The 22,196-nt window shown below is 37.1% G+C and overlaps 7 protein-coding genes across 10 annotated transcripts; 4 read left to right on the top strand and 3 right to left on the bottom strand.

Moving 5' to 3' along the window:
- The first annotated feature begins 47 nt into the window (after window positions 1–47).
- LOC17882984 lies at window positions 48–1,817 on the top strand. Of its 2 annotated transcripts, none has more exons than XM_023781765.1 (4): window positions 48–134; window positions 330–381; window positions 519–669; window positions 1,367–1,752. In XM_023781765.1, exons 3-4 carry the CDS (start codon window positions 547–549, stop codon window positions 1,457–1,459), a joined length of 216 nt encoding a protein of 71 aa, XP_023637533.1. In that variant the 5' UTR covers window positions 48–134; window positions 330–381; window positions 519–546; the 3' UTR covers window positions 1,460–1,752. The 2 variants fall into 2 exon arrangements, with proteins under 2 accessions (XP_023637533.1, XP_006288995.1); XM_006288933.2 differs by having other exon boundaries at window positions 120–217; window positions 1,367–1,817.
- A 158-nt stretch (window positions 1,818–1,975) lies between these two features.
- On the bottom strand, window positions 1,976–4,820 carry LOC17884471 (amino acid permease 2). Its single transcript, XM_006287525.2, has 7 exons — window positions 4,689–4,820; window positions 4,052–4,193; window positions 3,706–3,939; window positions 3,482–3,575; window positions 3,158–3,372; window positions 2,936–3,075; window positions 1,976–2,815 (listed from the first exon to the last, which is right to left on the bottom strand). The coding sequence occupies exons 2-7, from the start codon at window positions 4,191–4,193 to the stop codon at window positions 2,159–2,161; spliced, it is 1,482 nt and encodes a 493-aa protein (XP_006287587.1). The 5' UTR covers window positions 4,689–4,820; the 3' UTR covers window positions 1,976–2,158.
- A 4,347-nt stretch (window positions 4,821–9,167) lies between these two features.
- LOC17884540 (protein ATAF2) lies at window positions 9,168–10,545 on the top strand. The gene is made up of 3 exons (XM_006289631.2): window positions 9,168–9,453; window positions 9,556–9,836; window positions 9,936–10,545. Exons 1-3 carry the CDS (start codon window positions 9,294–9,296, stop codon window positions 10,347–10,349), a joined length of 855 nt encoding a protein of 284 aa, XP_006289693.1. The 5' UTR covers window positions 9,168–9,293; the 3' UTR covers window positions 10,350–10,545.
- Window positions 10,500–13,248, bottom strand: LOC17883746. The gene is made up of 6 exons (XM_023780202.1): window positions 13,162–13,248; window positions 12,600–12,678; window positions 12,097–12,246; window positions 11,247–12,007; window positions 11,070–11,157; window positions 10,500–10,967 (listed from the first exon to the last, which is right to left on the bottom strand). The coding sequence occupies exons 2-6, from the start codon at window positions 12,627–12,629 to the stop codon at window positions 10,638–10,640; spliced, it is 1,359 nt and encodes a 452-aa protein (XP_023635970.1). The 5' UTR covers window positions 12,630–12,678; window positions 13,162–13,248; the 3' UTR covers window positions 10,500–10,637.
- LOC17883189 (putative uncharacterized protein DDB_G0277255) lies at window positions 12,685–13,956 on the top strand. The gene has a single exon (XM_006289434.2). It carries the CDS (start codon window positions 12,913–12,915, stop codon window positions 13,825–13,827), a length of 915 nt encoding a protein of 304 aa, XP_006289496.1. The 5' UTR covers window positions 12,685–12,912; the 3' UTR covers window positions 13,828–13,956.
- A 1,358-nt stretch (window positions 13,957–15,314) lies between these two features.
- On the bottom strand, window positions 15,315–17,869 carry LOC17884161. Of its 3 annotated transcripts, XM_006287944.2 has the most exons (5): window positions 17,632–17,869; window positions 17,147–17,210; window positions 15,799–16,899; window positions 15,625–15,699; window positions 15,315–15,536 (listed from the first exon to the last, which is right to left on the bottom strand). In XM_006287944.2, exons 3-5 carry the CDS (start codon window positions 16,693–16,695, stop codon window positions 15,417–15,419), a joined length of 1,092 nt encoding a protein of 363 aa, XP_006288006.1. In that variant the 5' UTR covers window positions 16,696–16,899; window positions 17,147–17,210; window positions 17,632–17,869; the 3' UTR covers window positions 15,315–15,416. The 3 variants fall into 3 exon arrangements, with proteins under 3 accessions (XP_006288006.1, XP_023637409.1, XP_023637408.1); XM_023781641.1 differs by lacking the exon at window positions 17,147–17,210; XM_023781640.1 differs by lacking the exons at window positions 17,147–17,210; window positions 17,632–17,869 and having other exon boundaries at window positions 15,799–17,079.
- A 616-nt stretch (window positions 17,870–18,485) lies between these two features.
- LOC17882848 (alternative NAD(P)H-ubiquinone oxidoreductase C1, chloroplastic/mitochondrial) lies at window positions 18,486–21,463 on the top strand. The gene is made up of 10 exons (XM_023780551.1): window positions 18,486–18,629; window positions 18,955–19,148; window positions 19,240–19,335; window positions 19,416–19,482; window positions 19,569–19,752; window positions 19,891–19,984; window positions 20,149–20,361; window positions 20,442–20,789; window positions 20,886–20,962; window positions 21,039–21,463. Exons 1-10 carry the CDS (start codon window positions 18,587–18,589, stop codon window positions 21,280–21,282), a joined length of 1,560 nt encoding a protein of 519 aa, XP_023636319.1. The 5' UTR covers window positions 18,486–18,586; the 3' UTR covers window positions 21,283–21,463.
- The last annotated feature ends 733 nt before the right edge of the window (window positions 21,464–22,196 follow it).

The raw sequence follows: 22,196 nt of genomic DNA, 5'->3' as shown, positions 1-22,196 counted from the left end.
ACGCATTCATCCACCGTTAAATTTCTTTCACTTAACTAAACGGCGTCGTTGAAGGAAATAAAGTAGAAACCTAATAGCTTCTTGCTAGCCACCGTTCTCTCTTCCGTCTCCGACGATTTCTTAGCATCTCCGACGTGAGTCTTACTCCATTTTGCCGATTGTTCTTAGCGAAACTGTTTGGAGGGTCTCGATTTCGTTAGTGGAGTATTTAGATCCTGTACTTTACTGCTCTTTATGATTTCAAATATTTGAGGATGTTGCTTTTTTCTGATATCATTCGATTCTTTTCTACTTGACACTGTTTTTTTCTTATTGTGATTCTGCTACAGGAATGGTGATGTGTTGATGGAAGTTTCTTCAGAATTGATTTCACAATCTCGGGTAAGTCACAAACTCCAGCAATGTTGAATTGAAACGCTTCCTTACTAGGAAATGCTTTTGCTTTGATAAAATAAGTTAGGATTCAGGATTCAACTGAATCATTATGACTGGGTGATCTGAACTATTCATGATTACAGAGCTGAAGATTCTTGACTTGGAACAAAGATGCCTCACAGAACAAGGCCATTGAAGGGACTCTTGCTTTTTACTGGAATAAACTTTCTCTTGGTGCAGACCATTACTCCTGTCTATGACTTCGTCTGCTTCTTGCCTTACTGGGAGAGAAGGGTATGTTGTAGATTTTAACTCCAAAGACTATGAATAAATCGCTTCTGTTTTTCGTTATGTTCCAGTGTCTCCTAGTGTGTAGATTAACTTGGAGACAGTGATCTCTTTCTGTTTTCGTTATGTTTCTGTCTCTCCCAAGTTTGTAGATTAACTCATCTAGTTTATGATCATATACTTTGATAGAGGGCATTTTAGCTTATATTTCTTTAAGGGCTCGAATCTCTTTTATGGATATATTTGTCAATCTGAAAACGCAAGTCTCTGAGAGCTGATGTTCAGTTCACATATAGTGTGTTCATATGCTGTTATTAGATATTTTGACTCGAGAAAACTGTTCTGTGGATAATTGGGTAGCTATATTAGCTCTTTTTATCCCTCAGATTTTAGATACAAACTAGTTATATCACTAAATACTGAGACTGTTCGCTAATTATTCAGATGATGGAGTCTGTTTCTCATAAAAAGGTCATACAAGTTTCTTGGTGAAGCTAGCTATCTTGACACAGTAGGTTATTTGCATAGATAGCATGACATATGCTCTGAGTTTTACAACAAATTGGATCATGTTGCATTATCATGCGCTCAATTACTCTACTGTTATTTTCTCTGGTTTTTCTCCCATCTTCTGGCGTCTCATGTCATTACTGACTAACATTAGTTTTGTTTGTTTCTCTGTTGTTACATTGAATCTCTACAGAGAGAGCGAATCCGGCAGGAGCGTGAAGCGGCGGCTGCATCTTTACATAACACAAACTCAACACAGAAAACTACTCAAGCATCTGTTGGATGATGAACTCTCGACATTCCTCTCAATCTCTTAATCAGAATTCCTTTGTAAGAAACTATTTACCCTCTGATTACTGAATAAATGAGAAGACGAAGGAGGCATATTACATATCTTCTCTGAGCTTAGATCTATTAGTAGCACATCTTGAAAGTTTCTGAGCTGTTTCAAAACATGTGCTTTAATCGCAGATACTTTCAAAGATTCTGATCATTGACATGATTCAAGAACCCTACATGTTTGTGATAAGTGAGATAGGCTATTAGATAATGGAACAACATTATATGATATTCTTGAAATATGCTCTTTTTTTGGGTGGACAGCTCAATTATACTTATTTGAGGAGATTCTCTTTTATGCTAAACCATCCAAATTGCTCCTTTTTAATTAAATCATTGAAATGTCAGTGTCTCACTTTGTTTTAAATTCCATTTTACCATCACCATGTTTCTCAACACCTAACTCATTCATAATAATCAATTGAACGGAAACAACCAACACTAAGTACAAACTAATTTGATATTGAAATTACAAACACACGAATTTATATAATTTATAGCATACTTTAAAATTTTATTACAACGATAAAACCATACGAAATAAAAGCATACAATATACACATTTTTCAAGTTTTCTTTTGAATTGCTAGATATACAATAAATTTTACACACCAACTTTCTTGTTGTTCATCATGGACCATGATCATCAATATGTAGACTTGAAGGGCTTGTAGACCTTAAGATCAAGCATCACTCCGGCTATTGATCCAACTCCGGCGACCACCGAGATCACAAGACAAGCAGCACTAAGCATCTGTAAACACACCCATCTCGTGCTCCATTTCTCAACCTTCCTCTGCTTTATATACATCTCCACCGGAAAATAAACCGTCAAGGGCCAAAACCCTAACGCCCCTAAGATCCCAACCACATCGTTGAAAAACGGCATTAGCATCGATATCACGGTGGTTGAAACGACAAAGCCACACCGGTAAACTACCCTGAAAACGTTTGCTTTGTATGGAGACTTAAGTCCTGGGATTCTGATTTCAAATTCCTTGGTGAGGAAGTCATTGTCTGGATATCTCTCTGCGGCTGACTTTTCAATAAAGGCAAAGATGGGCTGAGCAAACACTTGGTAAGCTCCTACAAGGTGGACGACAATGGCGGCATTGGCTATGTCAAGGAGCCAAAACGGGTTGTAGAATCCGAATCCCGTGAGGAGGTTTCCAGGTGCTGCATCTCCAAAGGCGGCATAACCCATTGAGCCACATAGCATGTAGAACATAGTCGTGACAGCGATGCTGATTTTTGTAGCTTTCTTCATCGTTTTTGATTCTGCCGGTGGAGATCTTACGGTATCCTAGATAACCAAAACAAAAATAATCGATCAGCTGAATCTTTTGTGCAAAGAAAAGGATTCTGTTTTTTATACCTAAAAGATGAATCTTTTGTGCAAAGATAGACTTTTTATGTTATTTACCTGAATCTCGATTAGGACAACAGAGTATGAGTAGGCAAAAGCAATGTCTCCAAGTGCTTGAAAGGTTCTCCATATCTTTTGTGTTTGAGTCACTGTTCCGATGCTTATTCCAGTGAGACTCCCTTTGAAAACTCCATTTGCTGAGACAATACACATCAAGATTTAGCATTTTTTTAGATATTTCCGTAAAGATGATGGGAGTGTTTTGTACTTAATAATCACCTGCAACTTGAACGATTCCAAGAGCTAGACCAATGGCAGAGTAAGTGAAGGACATAACAGCTGCAACGATGGAGATCCACCAAATCTGGTCGAAGTCAGGAACCTGAGAGAGCAAGATCTCTGTCACACCAAATACGATCATGTAAGAATTGCTCGACATGTGACATGGGTCTTTTCCTCCACTCTTGTGGAAACAGTTCGATCTCTTGATCGCCCTACATGATCCATCCGAGTATGCAAATGTTAATATCCTTTTTCTTAGTTCCCTTATTTTTATTTTGTTGTAAAGAATGTTTGGAATAGGAAACAAAGAAACCAACTCACATCATGCTTATAGATGCTGCTATTGTGTATCCGACTGCGATACCAAAGAGGTTCAAGTATTGAATGAGCCCACAAATCTTGAACTTGAACCCACCTACAAGTAAACAGAGCATTTCAATACTCAAAACAAAAACAAAGTAAAAAAAGAGAGAGCGGAACAGAGTGAGCAAAACAGAGCATTCAAAAAATCCAATATTGATGGGTTCATTCACTAATATTGGTACCTAGGATTGATCGAACGGCGTCCATGTAAGTGTAGTTTCTCTTGCCAGACACTGCATCGCCGGTTCTGTAGCAATCGCTAAGAAGTGTCGAGGAGTAAAGAGTAACGAAAGAGAACAATAGCATCACCGCAGGTCCAGCGATCCATCCGAGCTGTGCGATAGCCCATGCTAATGACAAAACGCCGGATCCAATCACCGCTGTTATTATATGAGCGCTCGCGGTCCAAACAGTCCCTGCAATAAAAATACGTTTCGGTTTTGCGTTTTAGCGTTTTAGTGTTTTACGTTTATAAAGAAAAATAAAATGAACGTGTGACATTTATATTTGGTTTGTTTAAATCCTAACCGGTTCTTTTGAGGCGACCATCATCGTCGAAGCATTTAAAAGCTGGTTGTGTAGGTACGACATCGTTGCTGGCCACGTCGAAGACTTGGTGGCCGTGATGGTGTTGGTGACGGTGGTGATTGGCGGCAGCGGTTTCACCCATCTGTTAATTCAGTAACAAACCAAAATTAGCTATTTGGAACGTGGGAGAGTGAATCAAAACAACGTTTAGTGCAAGTTTTATTCAATTCGAATAATTTGAACCGGTATATTCCAAACCGAATATATATATATATATATATATATATATATATATATATATTACTACGAGGACTTTATTTAAGGTGGTTAAGAAGAAGAAGATAATCATTTGTGGGATATTAAAAAGGAGAAAATCAAATTTAGAACTCTTAGTTGAGCTTAAAAAATTGTTGAATGTTTTACAATTTCCTATGCAAATCTAGATATAGATGATATGGTAGAAATTTTGTTAACATTGTAAATAGTATAGTTTTATGTAAGTGTGAGAGAGTATTTGATTGAAGTATGACTTCATTTGAATGGGAAACTAGTAAAGATATTGAAAACTCGTTTTCGAATTGTAATGTTAAAATATAAGTAAAAATAATAGAGAGAAAGGTATAGTAATATACAGTACCTCCTCTTATTAATTGATGACCTTAAGAGAAGAAGTAAGACTATATATATTATTACAAAGCTATATATATGAACCAAAAACACAAAGAAGAGAAAAATAGAACTAAGGAGATGGGTGATGGATAGGTTTAGTTGCTGCTGCATTTTGATTTGTGTTTGCTCACCTTCTTATATAAGCCTTGGAAAGTGTGGAATATAAATTAATTAACTAAAAATTATATATGAAATGTTTTTGTGTATGACAAATTATTTCAAATTTGACAATATTTTGTTTGTTAGGTATATTTTTCGTCTTCTTTTGTTCTCGACCATCATTAGTGAGAGATGAATATAATAAAATAAGAAAGAATCGAATGCTTGTTTCTCCTCCGTACCTTTTGGGTTCTCTACTCAATCACTCACACTATTTATATTCATAATGAAAACAAAGTTGTGAAAACTCATTATTATGTACAAATATTTTTATAAATGTATAATCTAACGAAGGATATACGTACCAAGTGCTCAAATATTATATGATTAGAGAGAATTTATGCTGCCTAAGTGCTTAAATATATTATATATTAGAATGTTCATCATGGTGTTCCTCCATATAACGTGGAGTTTATTTCCAAAGGCCACGCGTAGGCGTAGTGTTTTGTTCGAAAGTGAAACGAAAAAGTTAGAAAAATGAATTATGAAAACTTTAGTAGTTTCGAGAATGATATTTGTAGACATGTACCTAAATATGAATACGACGAAAAACAAATATTAGGCTATGCATGGAAACGTCTTGAGAAATTTAAAGTATGGAATGTTTTCTTTTACGTCGTGTGGTTCAAAGTTTAGACATCAAAGTCTTAAGAGTTCTGACTATGAATTTGGATTTGATGTTTTGCACCAAAATTCATAATGGCTTTTTTTGACGTATTTGAGTAAGTCATATCCACCACTCGAACTTAATTAGTAGGTTAGTAGGTAGTCTGTGATCGATCGATCCCTTTCTTCTTTATGTTGTTCATATTTTACGAGGGTCATACTCATAGGACTTGTGCACAAGAGTAGACTTCAAGTATCAGTAATCACGAGAACCGGTATTTACGGAACACATCCTCTACAACTACACAAGTTGTAACGCGTGATGGTAAGTATGTACAATTTACCAAATTTCAACTTTAAACAAAGTGAAAAGCGCGACATTATTTATAAATAGATTTATAGAGATTGAGCAAGTGTACCAACACCGTCCAAAGGATGAAGAAAAAAAAAGTGACAACAGTATCGTAGTGATTGGTATGCATGACTATATTGACAAGAGAATCGAATTTTTTTATCGAGTGCTCCTATCCACCATTATATATCTTTATTATTATTTTAATGTAAATAAGAGAATCTTTGAAAATCATTCTCATTTAAAGAAGTTATTATGCATTCCAAGATTCTATCTTCATATACAATCCATACTATTTCCCTTTGCACCTATATGATTCGTCAAATTAAATGTCTATTTTTGTTGATAAATATACTAGCTATTTGCATTATTAAATTTATAAAAATTGGTAGTCGATGTTTGAATTTATACCTTGATGAAACATTTTGTGCAGCCTAATTATTGTAAAAGCTACAACGAAACAAGGATCATCTAAACTGGAATGATAAAACAATATTAAAGCTAAATACGATCAGAGTAGGATATTATCAAACTTGGATAGTGGATCAAGTAAAAAAGAGAAGTTACGACCCGTTTTACATGAATCACGAAACTAAGGCCCAATAATTCTAAGCTTTATAGTGAATGAGAGAGAAGGACAAGTTGGGCCGCCAAGTTGGGTAACGATTGATGGAGACAGACAGAGTGTGACAAATGGAGATTTTTTGACTTTCTTTTATTTTGGTTACATATCTTTCTTAAGTGCCCAATTGGGTGCAAACAAATTTAAACATATTTCTAACGTTTGATACTTGACATTTGCAATACAAATGTTTCCACCACAAACGTTAGTCGAATGCTTCGGGAATGCAAGTCTTATCTCAATTGTTATGTTCTCGACAACGAATTAATTAACCACCATGCATGAATCATGTTCGTTATCAGATGGAACAGAGTAAAAGTAACTGAAGGAGAATCAAGACTAGAGACAGACATGAGTCTTAACCAGTTCAAATCAAGACACAACGTTACGTCTCAACTTTGACAGCACATAGCAATCTACTATAAATTCTAAAAGAGTTTCATCACGCTGCACAAGGAGTCTTTATATAGAGATCAATATATAATTATATATCCGGCAGATTTGATCTGATCTCATTCTTACTACTTATCAACTCAGATTATCAATCTCGCGGTTACAACTTGAGCCAACCAAATGAAATTCAATATTACTCAAAACGTTCCAATTAAAAAAATGCTTTTTCACGGGTTGCAAACGTATGCTATATATACTTTTGTCATACATAAACACACACATCACACATGTACATGGAGAGGGAGAGATGTATAAATCCAAATCATTGTAGTATAAATAAGACAAGTAGTCATATGAATAGTAGAGGACATATATACTATGTGATACTAATTGTTGTTGACGATAGGTTTCTAAGCTCCGACAATGAGGTCCCAACTTGTCTCCTCCTTATCCAACTTCTCAAGCATATTCGAATATAAATTTCTATATACGACAAAACAAAATCCATCACAACAAAAATATACTAGTATATATAGTTTAAGGTCAAGTTCGGCAGCTATAACATCAAGTTCCACGAAGCTTCCTTCTTTTTTTGAATTCACACACATCGACTTAACAACAAAACACAAGTGCAAAAATCTATTTATTTATATAAAAGTTTGCTCTCTCTCTCTCTCTCTTTTTTTTGTGCACAATAATAAATTAAGATCAAGTCCAGATGCAGTTGATCTGGATTTCATACTAGTCATGCATTAGGTCTTATCTTTTCTTGATTTTATTTTCTATATTAAATATTAGTGGGCTTATCTTTTTCTAGTTATAGACTTGGCTGTTAACATCCATAATGACAATAAACGAGATTTTGATTTTCGTTCTTTTGACCTAAAATATATAAAACTTGATTTTGTATTTAAACAAAATTTGGATCTCTAATATACCACACAAAAAAAAAACTCACAAAATTTGTATATATCTTATATCTCTCATTGGCTTTTAAAACCAAATCAAACTCCATATTGGTGTTCCTAATTATAAATGGGTTTAAATGATGTGTATGAAATGATACGACTTATACTATAACTTAACATTCTTCTTAGATCAACAAAGAAATATCCTTAGTTGACAAAAAGCAAAAGGTCATACGTTTGACCAAAAATAAAAATAAAATGTATCGCCTAATTATTAGTTAAAAGGAAGGTTTAATGGGTAAAAGGGAAAGACCATAGATTATAATAAAACATTACTTAATTTAATTATGTTGAACCGATCATACTGTATATATAAAGTGTACAATAGTCGTATAGACTTATAGTAATCATCATATATGATAGAAAACGTAAGTGATGATCATAAAACGGGGAACAAGCCCACGTCATTTCTCTCATAACACACCTACTTCAGCTTTCTATTTCCAGATTTTTCATGTAATATAATAAATAGAAGAGGATGGATGGATCCATGTGTATTATTTTTTTTAAAAAACAATCACGAATCAAAGCTTATTGAATTTTTAATTGATTAGCCTGTAATGAAAACGGCTCTCAGTTCGTACCTTAATCAAAGATTAAACAAACTAGTTGCTAAAATGGTTCTCGTAAACACTTTTTTTTGTTTAATAATAAATAACCGGAAAACTCAAACAAATAATATTAGTCCTTAGAAATCTTTTATTTTTCAAATAGAGTAAGAAAAGAGAAAAAAAAAACAATTCCGGCGACTGCGATTGGCGATTGCAACGTTTAAAATGACATCATCCGTTGTGACGCAAACTTTTGTCAAAGAGGGAACTAATCTGGTGCGGAGAAACTCACCGAAACTATCAAAATGACACGAGTCACAAACTTCAACCCCAAGAAATGCTGACTTATCTTCATTTCAGTTTCATAAAAAAAAAAAAAAAGTACAAGGCTGCTCTCTCAGCTAAAATAAAAATAAAATGAAAAAGAAGAAGAAACATAGTAGTGGTAAGTAAAAGGAACAAAAAGAGATAAGATAGAGTGAGAAGCAGGCGATTAAGGTTTGACACATCAAATATACAAAGGGTCGGTCAAATATCTACCAAGTGACGAAAGCAGTGACACCAGCACAAGCGTTTCTCAAGTCGACCATCCACTCACACTGCGCCACGTACATATCCCAGCTGGCTGCGGTCAGCGTTGAAAAGAAAACGCTCCGTTTTGCCGCACGTGCCTTTTATTACCCCCCATTCGTGTCATCTTTCCCTTTTTCCCATTTTTTAAAATTTCATTAATTAAAATTTCGGCGAATTTCGTCCTTATAAAACCTTCATCCCCTCACTCACATAATCCTCGATTACACATCTTCAAGCTGACGACGACGACGACGACTAAGAGACAAGCAAGAAAACAACAACAACAAAACTCAGATACATCAGCTGGAAATTGAATTTTTTCTTTTCGAAGAGTAATCTAACAGAGATAATGAAGTCAGAGCTTAACTTGCCGGCTGGGTTCCGATTCCATCCGACCGACGAAGAACTTGTCAAATTCTACTTGTGCCGCAAATGCGCCTCCGAGCAGATCTCTGCTCCTGTTATCGCTGAGATTGATCTCTACAAGTTCAATCCTTGGGACCTTCCTGGTACTTACATACATCTAATCTATCTATGTCCTTCTTTACCATTTCTTATATAATCAAATTCGAGAGAATCATTTCTTAATTAAGTTTTTTTTTTCTTTTCAGATATGTCTCTGTACGGTGAGAAAGAGTGGTACTTCTTCTCGCCTAGAGATCGGAAATACCCAAACGGTTCCCGTCCTAACCGGGCTGCAGGTACCGGTTATTGGAAAGCTACCGGAGCTGATAAACCCATCGGTAAACCCAATACGTTGGGTATTAAGAAAGCGCTCGTCTTCTACGCCGGCAAAGCTCCTAAAGGGATTAAGACCAACTGGATTATGCACGAGTATCGTCTCGCTAATGTCGATAGATCAGCTTCTGTTCACAAAAAGAACAACCTACGAGTATGTTTTCTTCTTTCTTAGATTCTTCTTTTTTTTTTCTTTTTCTGAAGGATAATTTAGATTTGGTATTAACTTTCATTTTTTTTTTCTATTACACAGCTTGATGATTGGGTTTTATGTCGAATCTACAATAAGAAAGGAACCATGGAGAAGTATTTCCCCGCGGATGAGAAGCCGAGGACCACGGCAATGGCTGAACAGTCATCATCGCCTTTTGATACATCCGACTCGACTTATCCGACATTGCAAGAGGATTATTCCAGCAGCTCGGGTGGTGGTCACGGTCGCGTTGTGTCACCAGATGTTCGCGAGGTTCAGAGCGAGCCTAAATGGGGAGAGCTTGAGGATGCTTTGGAAGCTTTTGATTCTTCCTTGTTTGGTGGTTCCATGGAGTTGTTGCAGCCTGACGCTTTTGTTCCCCAGTACTTGTTTCAGCCTGATTACTTCACTCCCTTCCAGGATCCACCTGAGCAGAAACCATTCTTGAATTGGAGTTTTACTCCACAGGGATAAAACCAGAGGAGACTATAATTTGTTTGCCTGTATATGCCAGAGAGAAGAGTCTCATCTCAACTCATCCCTGGTACTTGGCAGTTAAAAAAAGATTGTAGAATGTTAATAGGTGTTAGCATCCATGTCTCATTAGTAGGCAAATTCTTGTTATTTCATGAAAAAACTTTATATAAAAATATTCAGATTCTTCAAGGTACAGCTCTTATGTAGATACTGATATAAAGATATATAAGCCTAACCTTTACAACAATTCTTGCATTCCAAAAGTTTTTTTGTTTTTTGTAAGTTTCATTTTCTTAAGCGAGTCGATTTCCTCACTGCTGGTGTTGCTATGTCTCGGAGTCTTTTCATTCTCGTTTTCTTGACCTGTGGTTTCTTTTGTGAACAATTATATCTTTCCTTCTGTTCAAGCTGTTTGGAGGTTTTTCCAGATCCATTGATCTCACAAGGAGTTTTTTTCATCTTGGGATCCTCTCTGCAAAATCCTTTGCTTATTCCTACGGTTTCACCTCCTGGAGATTTAGCATATGGAACCATGGTTTCATCACTGGAATCGATGAGCTCAGATAGCTGGCTTTGTATCTTTTGGGCAACTTTCCACAGTTCTTTGCAGCTTTCCTGTGGATTAAGAAATTGCGACAACAGAACGGACTCAGAACTGGTTTTTCATCAGCTAAAAACACAACAGTGACATGAAGTAACAGGGATTTTCGACCTCACCATTGATAGAGGCAACCAAGAAACATCATTAATTTCTGAAACAGCCTTGTTCAGCTGGTCTTTCTCTCTGCACTGTTTCAGCATTTTCCTATTTTTCCAACCCCAAAAAGAGAAACATGAAAATAAAGCTAAATCAAAGATGAGTAGAAAAACAGGTAAAGAGGGATCAGAGCTTACTCTAGGGCAATGATATTGTCGCATGCTTCGGTTTGGCACTCCCGAAGTTTTTTATATGCTCCACTCTTCACTGCAACACATGCTTCTTTCATCGTGTTATATGTCCTACAGAGTTTTGCTTCTTCACCCGACTCTTCTATCAACACATTGTTTTGCTCAGATAGAACAGCTACTTCATATAATTCACTTTCTTCACAGTTTGCTTCAATCCTACCTTCAGTCTCGCTATTTTCAAGAGCCACTTCTGGTTCTCCAACAACTCCCTGTTTCCTAGGAGTTTCAACAGTCGAATTCCTTAAACCTGATTTGACTCCATTATCTTCTGTGTGCCTTACTTCAATGACGTTAATGGCACAACATGCTTTACGTTTGAGGCTGGTTGGGGACTCAGTCAAACTCTGTTCTTCCAATAAATCAACCTTAGGATCCCCAGATTTCAAAATTTCAACACAATCTTCCTCGCTTTGGAGAGTCATAACCTCATTCGCGGCAAGCTGATCATTAGTTCTCACAGTTATCACAGCGCTCGTTTTTTGAGCATCAGTGGAGGCAACAGTATTCTTCTCTTCCGGAAGAGAGTAACAGAAGGTGTTGCAGTCATAAAGTATCTCTTTTTTCTCCACAAGCTTAGCTAAATGATGAATGAGCAAACTCGTGTGAGCAAATGGTAAGTTCTTGTACTTGGACTTAATAAACTCAGATATCGCTTCTTCACAGGAGCCACCTTCTGTATTCAAATCCATGATAGCAACAAATATCATCTGAAACAAATTTATAGTCATAAGAACACAGCAGAGACAAGTATGTGTGTATTTATTGCACATAACAGATGACATAATTTCATACATACAGCGGAATAAGTGGGATGATCAGGAGTACGGGATAAACAAAGATCCAAGAATTTCTGGTCGAAGAGTTTAGTCTCAGGAAGGGAAAAGCCTCTTGAATTCGCCAAATTCACCATAAAAGCTCTCAGATTCTCAGCTTTTCTTTCATGTGCCTGTCCCTCAACCAAAAAACAGATTCATAGTTAACATTCAAATACAATGCATAAAACTATGGAATCGAGCAAATCTATATATAGCTTATGAACAACTCAACCACTACATAATCGTACAAATTTTAAAACGAGATTAGAATAACAAACAGATCCATAAATTACCAGCAGAAGAAACCCAAATCACAGTAATAGAACGTAGTGTGAGTAAGAGATCAGTAGTTTAAAACCCAATTTGACAAAACATATATCACAAACACGTTGATAGATGCTGACAAACTAAAATTTGTTTTGTTGTTGTTTCAAACTATACAAAATTACATAGCAAAAGAAAAATAAGAAGCAGAGTTACACACCGTAGACAGTAACGTAGCAGAAGCCGCCATGGGAGAAGAATCGAAGCTCTGTTGTGTACGCAGAGTCGGCGCTTAAACCCTGAAGGCGAGTGAGTAAGGAAAAACTTGCCATTAATGTTGATGGACAATTTATATCAAATAAAACCAAAGTAGACCGAATTAAACCGATCTCGATCCAAATCAGGTATTTTATTTGATTTAAACCGATCGGTTATGTTTGGTTTTTAGGAAAGCAACACTCCTAAAGAGGAATAAAAACAGCCAGCCTAACGAAGAAGACGAAAGCGTAAAGAGGGATCAGAAAACCAGAACAATGCTTCCATTAAAGCTTGCTCGATCTCTTCTCCTCCACGAGACTCTCAATCTCAGTCATAATTCCGGTGATACAGGCGACGGAGACGGTGAGGAAGACGCAGAAACCAGCATCCGGCAAATCCTAAGCAGCTCATACAAGCAATCAAAAACCCGATCGAGATCCGAGAAGAAACAGAACAACACGAGAAATTCGAAAACCCCATTGCTCTACTTCGTTCCAACACGAGAATTGATCGCAGACACCTACCGATTAGCCACAGTCGCAAGAGATCTGGGTATGGATTTGTACCCAACACCATCGCTCTCTCACATCATCTTCTCATTCCCGCCGCGGGAATCGAAATCGCCGTCGCCTTTCTCTTCTTCTTCTCATCCTTCGACGTGGTCCTCGTCGGCTTCGTTGTCATCGTCTCTGTCGTGGTCACTTCCAGACGACGCCGTAATGCTCTCATTCCCATCTCTCTCCGCCTCATCACTCTCGCACCTCCGATCCTTCGTCTCCCTCTCCAACGGCCTCTTCAAACTCGTCTTCTCCGCCGGCGCCGTGGAAACGTCTTCCTCTGCCTCTGCCTCGTCATCCGGAACAGTTAGCAATTGGGATTGCTGCTCCGTTTCTCTCTTCTCAAGGATCGCTAACAAACGAATCGGATCGATGGAGAGTTTCTCGAATGAATTGGCCTCAAAAGGATGGTCAATTTACAAGACGAAAGAGAATCCGTCGCCGCCGGAGTCGACAAGCAGCTCGGTGTATCTGTTTAGGAAAGTGTATACGGGTCGGATCATGAACCGAGAAGGGAACGGGTCGTGTAGAGTAAGAGAGCTGAGACTTCCTCAATTGGATTTCAGGAACGCTCCTCTACGGATTCTGCAGTATTTAATGTTGATGACTGATGACATCTTCTTCCTTGCGTAAATTTTGTGTTTTTGTCTTTTGTTTCTTCAATGTAATGTAACAATCTCTCATTGACAAAGATTTAGGCTTGTAAATTTTACATCAAACTTAAAAAAATCCACAGAGTTTCTAGTCGTTATTACGCTTTCACTCTCCTACTCTCTTTTTCTCCGATCTTTTAACATATTCAGCCTAAAACATTAATGTTTATATTTTTAAAACTTATTTTGGATTTATAACAATTACCACAATAATACTGTTTTTGACTCTTCTTGTACGTATTACGGCACAAATACTACACAGCCTTTAACCTATTTTCTTTGGCAATATCCCTTAAATCATTAATATATTGCTTTCTTGCCACTCCCCATATCATCACTCATTGAGACTCTCTTCTCTTAAGGGTCTTTTCCTTTGGGTGACTCAGAGGGCAGTGTTACAGTAGTCGGTGGCGGCATGTGACCTGGTAACAATATGGGCAAGATCATATGATTAGGCTCTTTTAAAAACTTAAAACGTTGAACATTGATGAGTCAGTAACACCCCAGTAATTTGGCTACGAATTTCGGTTCAGAAATTTACTTGATGGTGGACTTGCAGGAAATTTATTGGCAAATCCAGAATCCGAATCCCTAGCAGTAACTAGGAAACCAAAAACAAGGGTTTAGCATTATGTAAGTGTTGCTATATATAATATCCATGTGTAGAATGAATGAATATAACAGAAACTTTTCATATAACGTATATTACAGATTTATAAAACCAATTGAACACACAGTTTAAAATTATGCGTTGAGATGTTTAAATACTGACGTGGGTGATGTTTGGCCTCGGCGATACCAGCTTGCGAAGAAAGACATAGAAGCAAAGATAGAAGAAGAACAATTACATATGATTTCTCTTTAGCCATTTGTAAGTACTTGATCGTCTTTGTTGCATTGCATGAAATGGTATTTATAGATACAGGAATAGAATGGAGCATCGGACTCAACTCACCCAACTATATTCCAATTTAACGCGCCTTTGCCTTATACTGTTATACACTGACTAACGACCTATTATTAGCCATTCTTTCTTTCGCTATCCAACAAATGCTCAAGACTCTGAAGTCCATTTCTTGTTTTTAGATAAAGGCTCTAATAGCTCCAAACACAAATAATTGTGCTGTAAGTTAACTTACTCTTCAAAGTAGAACACAGTATTTTTACTGTTTCTTTCTTCTGTTAAACTTACTTTGAAAACTACAAATGCTAACACAATCACTCACAAAAATAAGTAGAGACAATCATGAATACTTGTGAGTTGTGACTGAGAGTGTAAAGACTAAAGAGTGCCATCAAAAGTCAGGCCTAAGAGTAAGAGTACCATAACCAGAAAACAACACTAAAGGGTTGCAATATAACATAGTTGTGTAATGGATTTTTTTCTTCTATAATAACATATTCATTCAGTTTCCTTTCTTCTTCTTTTTTTTTCCTTTTTCTTGTCATTTTGATAAGAGTAATTAATTGTACATTTTGCGTCTTGAAAGAGAATAACGTAAATGATATTGACAGAGACCAAAAAAGAGTAGTAAGTAACACGAGGATAAGGATGACAAAGAGAGTTTATCATGTGGAGGAGTGAGAAGCGTGTGAACGTGAAGCCCAAATGCCAAACACAAGAAACCAGAACACGAACAAGATTGCCCAGTAACGTGCTGGTCCGTACCTGATTCTTGTCAGCACAACCTGTTTTGTTATTCCAATTTTTTTCAGTTACATTTTTCTAATTCACTACAGATTCCAAGGAACAAAGGAAAATGAAACTTTCACTTACGAATCTGAAGAAGATGACTACTGTTAAAGCACAGAGACCACCGAGAAGTATGTGCAGCCCGCTCTTTGCAGTTCTCTGTGCAAAGGTTTAAGAAAACCATCTTATCAGACTTTAACGTTCTAAACACAGAGGATTATATGGGACAATCAAAGTGTGATCAATTTACATAGATACCTTTCCAACACGAGGAGCAATGAGCCAAGCCAAAGTAACTGTGAGTAATCCTGTAGCGAGTAGTATCCCGGTACCTTCAACCGCCCATTTAGTTGCACGGCTTTCCATAGGCAAGATATCAAAGTTTACTGTACCCAAAGGTTGTTCAGATGTAAGCTGAGAAGAGGCCGCCCCTGCAGAAGCGGAATTACTACTATTGTTGTTGTTGTTTGAATAATGCGGGCCAAACCATAACGAAATCTCACTAAGCCGTTGCCTTCGAATGGCTGCAACTGCATCAGGGTCAATCCCTGAAGAACTCATGTTGTTGTTAACCGCCAAAGGATTCGGATCTCCATCTGCTGTTCTTTCCCTAAGTGCTGCGTAATCTTTCAAAGAGATAACCACTTTGTTGAAATCAACTGTTCTTATATTCTCAGCGGTTTTTCCACATATCTCACAAACAGTTGATCCGTGGTTGACGAACCATTTTAATGCACAAGCATAGTGTACCAAAGCGAGATCGTTTTTGCAAGAACATCCAAGTTCTAGCAACTTATCTCGATGCTGCCAAGCACCCATTTCTATATCGTCGTTTGAGCAAACAAAAACTTCTCCATCGGGACTTACCAGTTCAATGAATCCACTAGATTTGACAACCGAGCTTTTCTGATCAACGGTTTCTTCACCCGCATTGCTTTTACGAGGATCTGAAACTGGAGGAGTAATACCCAAAAACCCTAAAGCGGCATCTCCCCTTCTATCAGATTCTGCACATTGGCATACACGGCAAGTTGGTAAACCAGTGTCTTTGTCTGAACTGTAACGTGGTGCCTCATGTTCTTCGTTCTTGATAGGTGGAGAACCGTGATCACTGACTCCACAATCGGTGGTCTCCAACTGATTCTCTTTACCCATCAAATCCAAAAGCAACCAAAAACTTGATACCTCTTTACAGCACAACTAAAACCATCTCTCCAAGACCAAGTTCCTTTATAGCCACCTCCTTGTAAACAATTCTACTCCACAGACATCCTTTCGACAACTAAAGGAACAAGTTTTTCCCATCTAAAAAAAGACCTTCACAGCATCTCTATACGACAAGACCCAAAGCTCCTGCAGCTGAAACACACACAAAACCGCCAGTTTTAAATTTCGAAACAGGTATTGAGATTATACAACAAAGTGAAAACATAAAGACATGAACACAAAGGAGAATCAAGAAGCAAAAACACAAACAAAAAATGGAATCAAGCTTAAAGAAGTATCAATGAGCTTTTTCTGAACCAGAACAAGAAGAGAAGAAATGTCTAACAAGACGCGAAAAAGACGTAGCAACTATAATATATATGAATAAGATCAAACGAACCTATCAGATCATGAGAAGAAGCACTACTAAAAAAGCATTTCAAGACAGCACAAAGAAAAGATGTCTGCAAACCAAAAAGATTAATTTTTATTAGTAGATTGTAACGGAAAAGATATCAATAATGCATAAGAAGAAGACATAATTAAAAAAAAAAAAAAAAAAAAGCTTCAAACAAGGATTCCACCAAACTCCCACTGATGAATAAATAAAAATTAAAGATTTTTAAAACTTCATAAAAATCGTCACTTTCATAAAAGGGCAGCTCATCTCCTTCATCCATGAGTTACACACACAGTCTATGATAAAACTCAAAGCACCAAAACTTAAAAAACATATATTGATCTAAACTTTACAGAATCACAGAACAGAGCAAAAGAGGAGGGTAATAATAAAAAGAAAGATGTGCAATTGCAAGTAGCAAGATCAAGCACATGCTTTCGATTTTTGTAAGAAACGAAACGAATCAATTGATAATAAAGAAGTACCTCCGGAGAATCTGGGTAGAGAGATGGAATGATGATACACAAAATAGAAAGAAACCCAAATGCGTATCTCTCTATCGATCTCGGCGGCCTAAAAGTAAGGGAAATTGGGAATTAGGTATTGGGATTTATCAAAGGAAGAGAAAAATCTCATCCTTGTCTGTAGAGGGGAGCTTCCGTTTCAGATTTTTGTTTTTTCCTTTTTTTTTTTTTGTTCTTTCTTCTTTTTCCACTCTTTTCTTTTTGCTCCCTTGTCTTTTAATTTTTATTTTGTGTGTAATAGATCTTTAGATGTAAAAAGTGATAGTTTCTTCTCTTCTTTTGCCACTAACACCAACCACTCGTATTCTGAAAAGTGTTGATTGTTCTTTTTCTTGTGTTGTTTTTTTTCGTTTTTGGTTGGATACATAAAAAAAAATAAAGTAAATAAACAGGCTTTCCTCCAGGAAAACAAAACTGTTGGGATTCCCACTAAAAAGAAGATTAAAAAAGCAAGCGCAGTTTTGCTATTGGAATCTGATCATTCAAATTCACCCATACTATACATGAATAAGATCAAACGAACCTATCACCTTTTGCAAATAAAATCTAGAATTTGACATCGCAAGTACTCAAATCAGTAGTGAGGTTTCTGTTGGTTGACTAGAGTCTTTGGACTGATGATGAATGGTCAACAATCAATTTTTGCCATATTAACAACGGATAATCATGTGATACACTCACTACTTGACTTACCGCGCTATTTTCACCTGTTTTTTAACCGCAATCGCAAGTTTACAACGCTAGTCTCCAACCGCTTATTTTTGGCAGTAGGAGCGTTTTCTTCTTTTCTAGTCGTCACTCGTCACATTTTGTACAAATTGCGGAGAGCGTGGAACCCAAAACATCCATAAAAAAACGAGAAGCCTCAAATCACTTCCATCTCCGGCACACCTTCCGGCAATATTAATTGTCATCAATGGCCCTTCTCTCCTCCGTCTCTTCTCTCCTACCCTTCTCTTGTACGTTCTTCTTCTCCTCAATTCATCTTGCTTATATTTCTCTCCTTGATTCTTATCTGTGTTCTACTCCTAATCGTCGTAACCATCTCCGAATTGGGTTTTTCCGGTCAATTTGAAAAATTTAGATCCAAGAGTGTAGCTTTTTGAAAGCTTGATTAGTGAGTGTCAAAGATGGTTCGATTTAATATCTGTTTGTATCCAAAATTTATTGAGAAGAAAGATCTTCTTACGATTCCTTTGCTTACTTGAGTTCCAAATTATACTGCTTTCTCTTGTCTAAAGATGAAAATTGAAACTTTTGTTGTTGTTTCGTAATGTGTTTCAGATGGGGCAAATAGACTAACTAGTAAAGCCTCTTTCGCTTCGATAACTTCTGGATTCAATCTCTCTTCTCGTTGGAACTCAACCAGAAACGTCCCTAGGTTGCATCTTTCGAGGGCAGTGACAAACAGCAGTGGCAACACAGAGGTTTCTGAGAATGAAGCAGCTCCTAGGACTTACACTTGGTCTGATAACAAGGTTCTTACCTCTCTAGAACGATGTATTGAAATTTCTATGTTTCACCTGCTGATTCCACAACTTAATGCATGTTAAAGCTCTCTCTTTACAGAGGCCAAGGGTGTGCATCTTAGGTGGCGGGTTTGGAGGATTGTACACAGCTCTGAGATTAGAATCGCTTGTGTGGCCTGATGACAAAAAACCCCAGGTGATGTTTATGCTAGTTCAAGCAATCTGTTGCATAATACTTATGTTTTGAATACATTGTAATGTTCTTATGTTTATCAGGTGGTTTTGGTTGACCAATCCGAACGTTTTGTGTTCAAGCCGATGTTGTATGAACTTCTCTCTGGAGGTAAAGTTAGTTTCTTTATGCTTGACTTATCTTTGATACCTTTTTTTTGGTGTGATGATTTAGTGTCCAGCTCCTTTGATCTGCAGAAGTTGATGTGTGGGAGATTGCTCCTCGTTTCTCGGATTTGCTTACAAACACGGGGATCCAATTTCTCCGAGATAGAGTAAAAACATTGCTTCCTTGTGACCATTTAGGAGTGAATGGGTCTGAAAGTTTCGTTACTGGAGGAACCGTCTTGCTTGAAAGTGGTTTTAAAATTGAATATGATTGGTACTGTTTTACACAATCCCCATAAATTTAATGCAATCTGTCTATTCTCTCTTGTCTACAAACTCTTATTGTGTGTGCAATAAAACCATGCACTTAACACGGATATTTGGACTCATTATCTTTCTTTTCTACAGCCAGGTTGGTTCTTGCTCTTGGCGCTGAATCTAAACTCGATGTTGTTCCCGGCGCAATGGAGTTGGCTTTCCCATTCTACACTCTTGAAGATGCTATTGTAAGAGTTAGGAGTGCCCTCAGTTTGGATTTTTTGGTTTATGAAATATAGAAACTGATTTGGCCGGGTTGATAAGGTTTTTGCTTTGGTTGAGATTGGTTAAACCGAATTGTACGCTATTTTTCTTGTTTTACTAACTCGTGACTGCCACTATGTTACTGCAGAAGCTTAACGAAAAGCTGAATAAATTGGAGAGGAAGAATTTTAAAGATGGCTCTGCCATAAAAGTTGCTGTTGTTGGCTGCGGTTATGCAGGAGTAGAGTTGGCGGCTACCATATCTGAGAGACTGCAAGATCGTGGAATAGTGCAGTCCATTAACGTATCAAAGAATATACTAACATCAGCCCCTGATGGGAACAGGGAGGCGGCCATGAAGGTACTTTCGTTGCAATTGCATCCTCCTTTTGATTGGACAGCGTAAAAGATGCTAATAGTATCCTTTTGGATTGTGGTTAGGTCCTTATGTCGCGAAAAGTCCAATTACTCTTGGGCTATCTTGTTCAATCCATAAAGAGAGCAAGCGACTCAGAAGAAGATGAAGGATATCTGTTAGAGCTTAAGCCCGCAGAAAGAGGCTTAGAGAGTCAAATTATTGAAGCAGATATAGTGTTATGGACAGTCGGTGCTAAGCCTTTGCTTACCAAACTTGAACCCTCGGGTCCCAATGTGCTTCCTCTGAATGCTAGAGGACAAGCAGAAACAGACGAGACCCTCCGTGTTAAAGGACATCCACGGATTTTTGCATTAGGTGATTCTTCTTCTCTAAGAGACTCTAATGGAACGCTTCTTCCTACAACAGCTCAGGTGAGAACAAAAAAAAACTATAAACACTCCACAATTTGATCACATTCATGCTTCAGAAACTGAATCAAGAGTGACACGGGAAACTAAAATTTTCAGGTTGCTTTTCAAGAAGCAGACTTTACTGGCTGGAATATATGGGCAGCCATAAATAACCGACCATTATTACCATTCAGGTAAAACTAATAGACTTTTTTACTGGTCTGTGTACTGAAAACAGAACTTTAAGCTCTGTTTAATCTTTTGTTTCAGGTTTCAGAACCTAGGTGAGATGATGACTCTTGGAAGGTATGATGCTGCTATTTCGCCAAGTTTCATTGAAGGGCTTACACTTGATGGTCCAATTGGTCACGCAGCAAGAAAAGTGGCGTATCTGATTAGACTACCAACTGATGAACACCGGTTAAAGGTCGGAATCAGTTGGTTTGCTAAATCTGCTGTTGATTCCATTGCTTTACTTCAGAGCAACCTGACCAAGGTTTTGTCTGGTTCATGATCTCTCTTTTTTTTTAGTTTTGCTCTGGATATTATATCGTTGTTGTATGAAAGAAAAATTTGCCACTTTGTGTGCTTTGTTGGAAAATCATTTGTATAAAATAAAACTGACTCTGTGTGAGACACAAACAGGTCATATCAATGCCAATGAGAAAGTTGGAAACAAAAGATTTTGTCGTTGATCGTGTTGACTAAACTCTTAAGCAAATACATATGAGCCACATGGGCTTTCAATCTTACGACCTAATTATTATATAGGCTCACATTTGAGCCCAGTCTGATCAAGTTCTAAGACTTTGGGCCTAACACAAACATCCTTATATTTAAATTTTTTTTATTTGTTCAACTTTCAACGGGACTTTGATACTCGCGTTCTCATTTTTCATCTTCAATTTTTCAATGGGACTTTTAAAATACATACTCCTTCATGAACATTGTGATAATTTGCAAACCTACGTTTTTTTTTACCACATCGAATTTCTTATCAGTAGAGTACATAATGATAATGTATAAAACGAATTCGTTCATACTCGAAGATAACTCAAGATTTTCAAACATATATTATTCGACATGTATATGTTTTGCCCATTAGTCCAATTTATATTTTTCAAGCTTTGGACATATATTTTGTTCATCCAAAGCAACTTTAATTTGGACATGTGAATACACTATGTTAACGTGCTCGCATCTAGAAGTCCACCACTTTCGTAATCCAACTATACTATCAAAATAATTAGTCAACAAATTGCTTATATAAGTAGTTTGACACACTTGTTAGAAATAAGTTTCTAACCATGTCATGTAACAATCCAATGCTATAGCCTAGTGATAAACATTGTGAACAAGTTTTTATTTGTTTTTTTTACCATATATCATTTTTGTACATATATTGTTTGTCATCCAAATCAATTTCAT

This window comes from Capsella rubella, unplaced genomic scaffold (genome assembly GCF_000375325.1).
Source record: "Capsella rubella cultivar Monte Gargano unplaced genomic scaffold, Caprub1_0 scaffold_6, whole genome shotgun sequence".
NCBI classification, from domain to species: Eukaryota; Viridiplantae; Streptophyta; class Magnoliopsida; order Brassicales; family Brassicaceae; genus Capsella; species Capsella rubella.
Note: the sequence above shows the minus strand (reverse complement) of the source record. Positions and strands in the feature narration are given on the sequence as shown.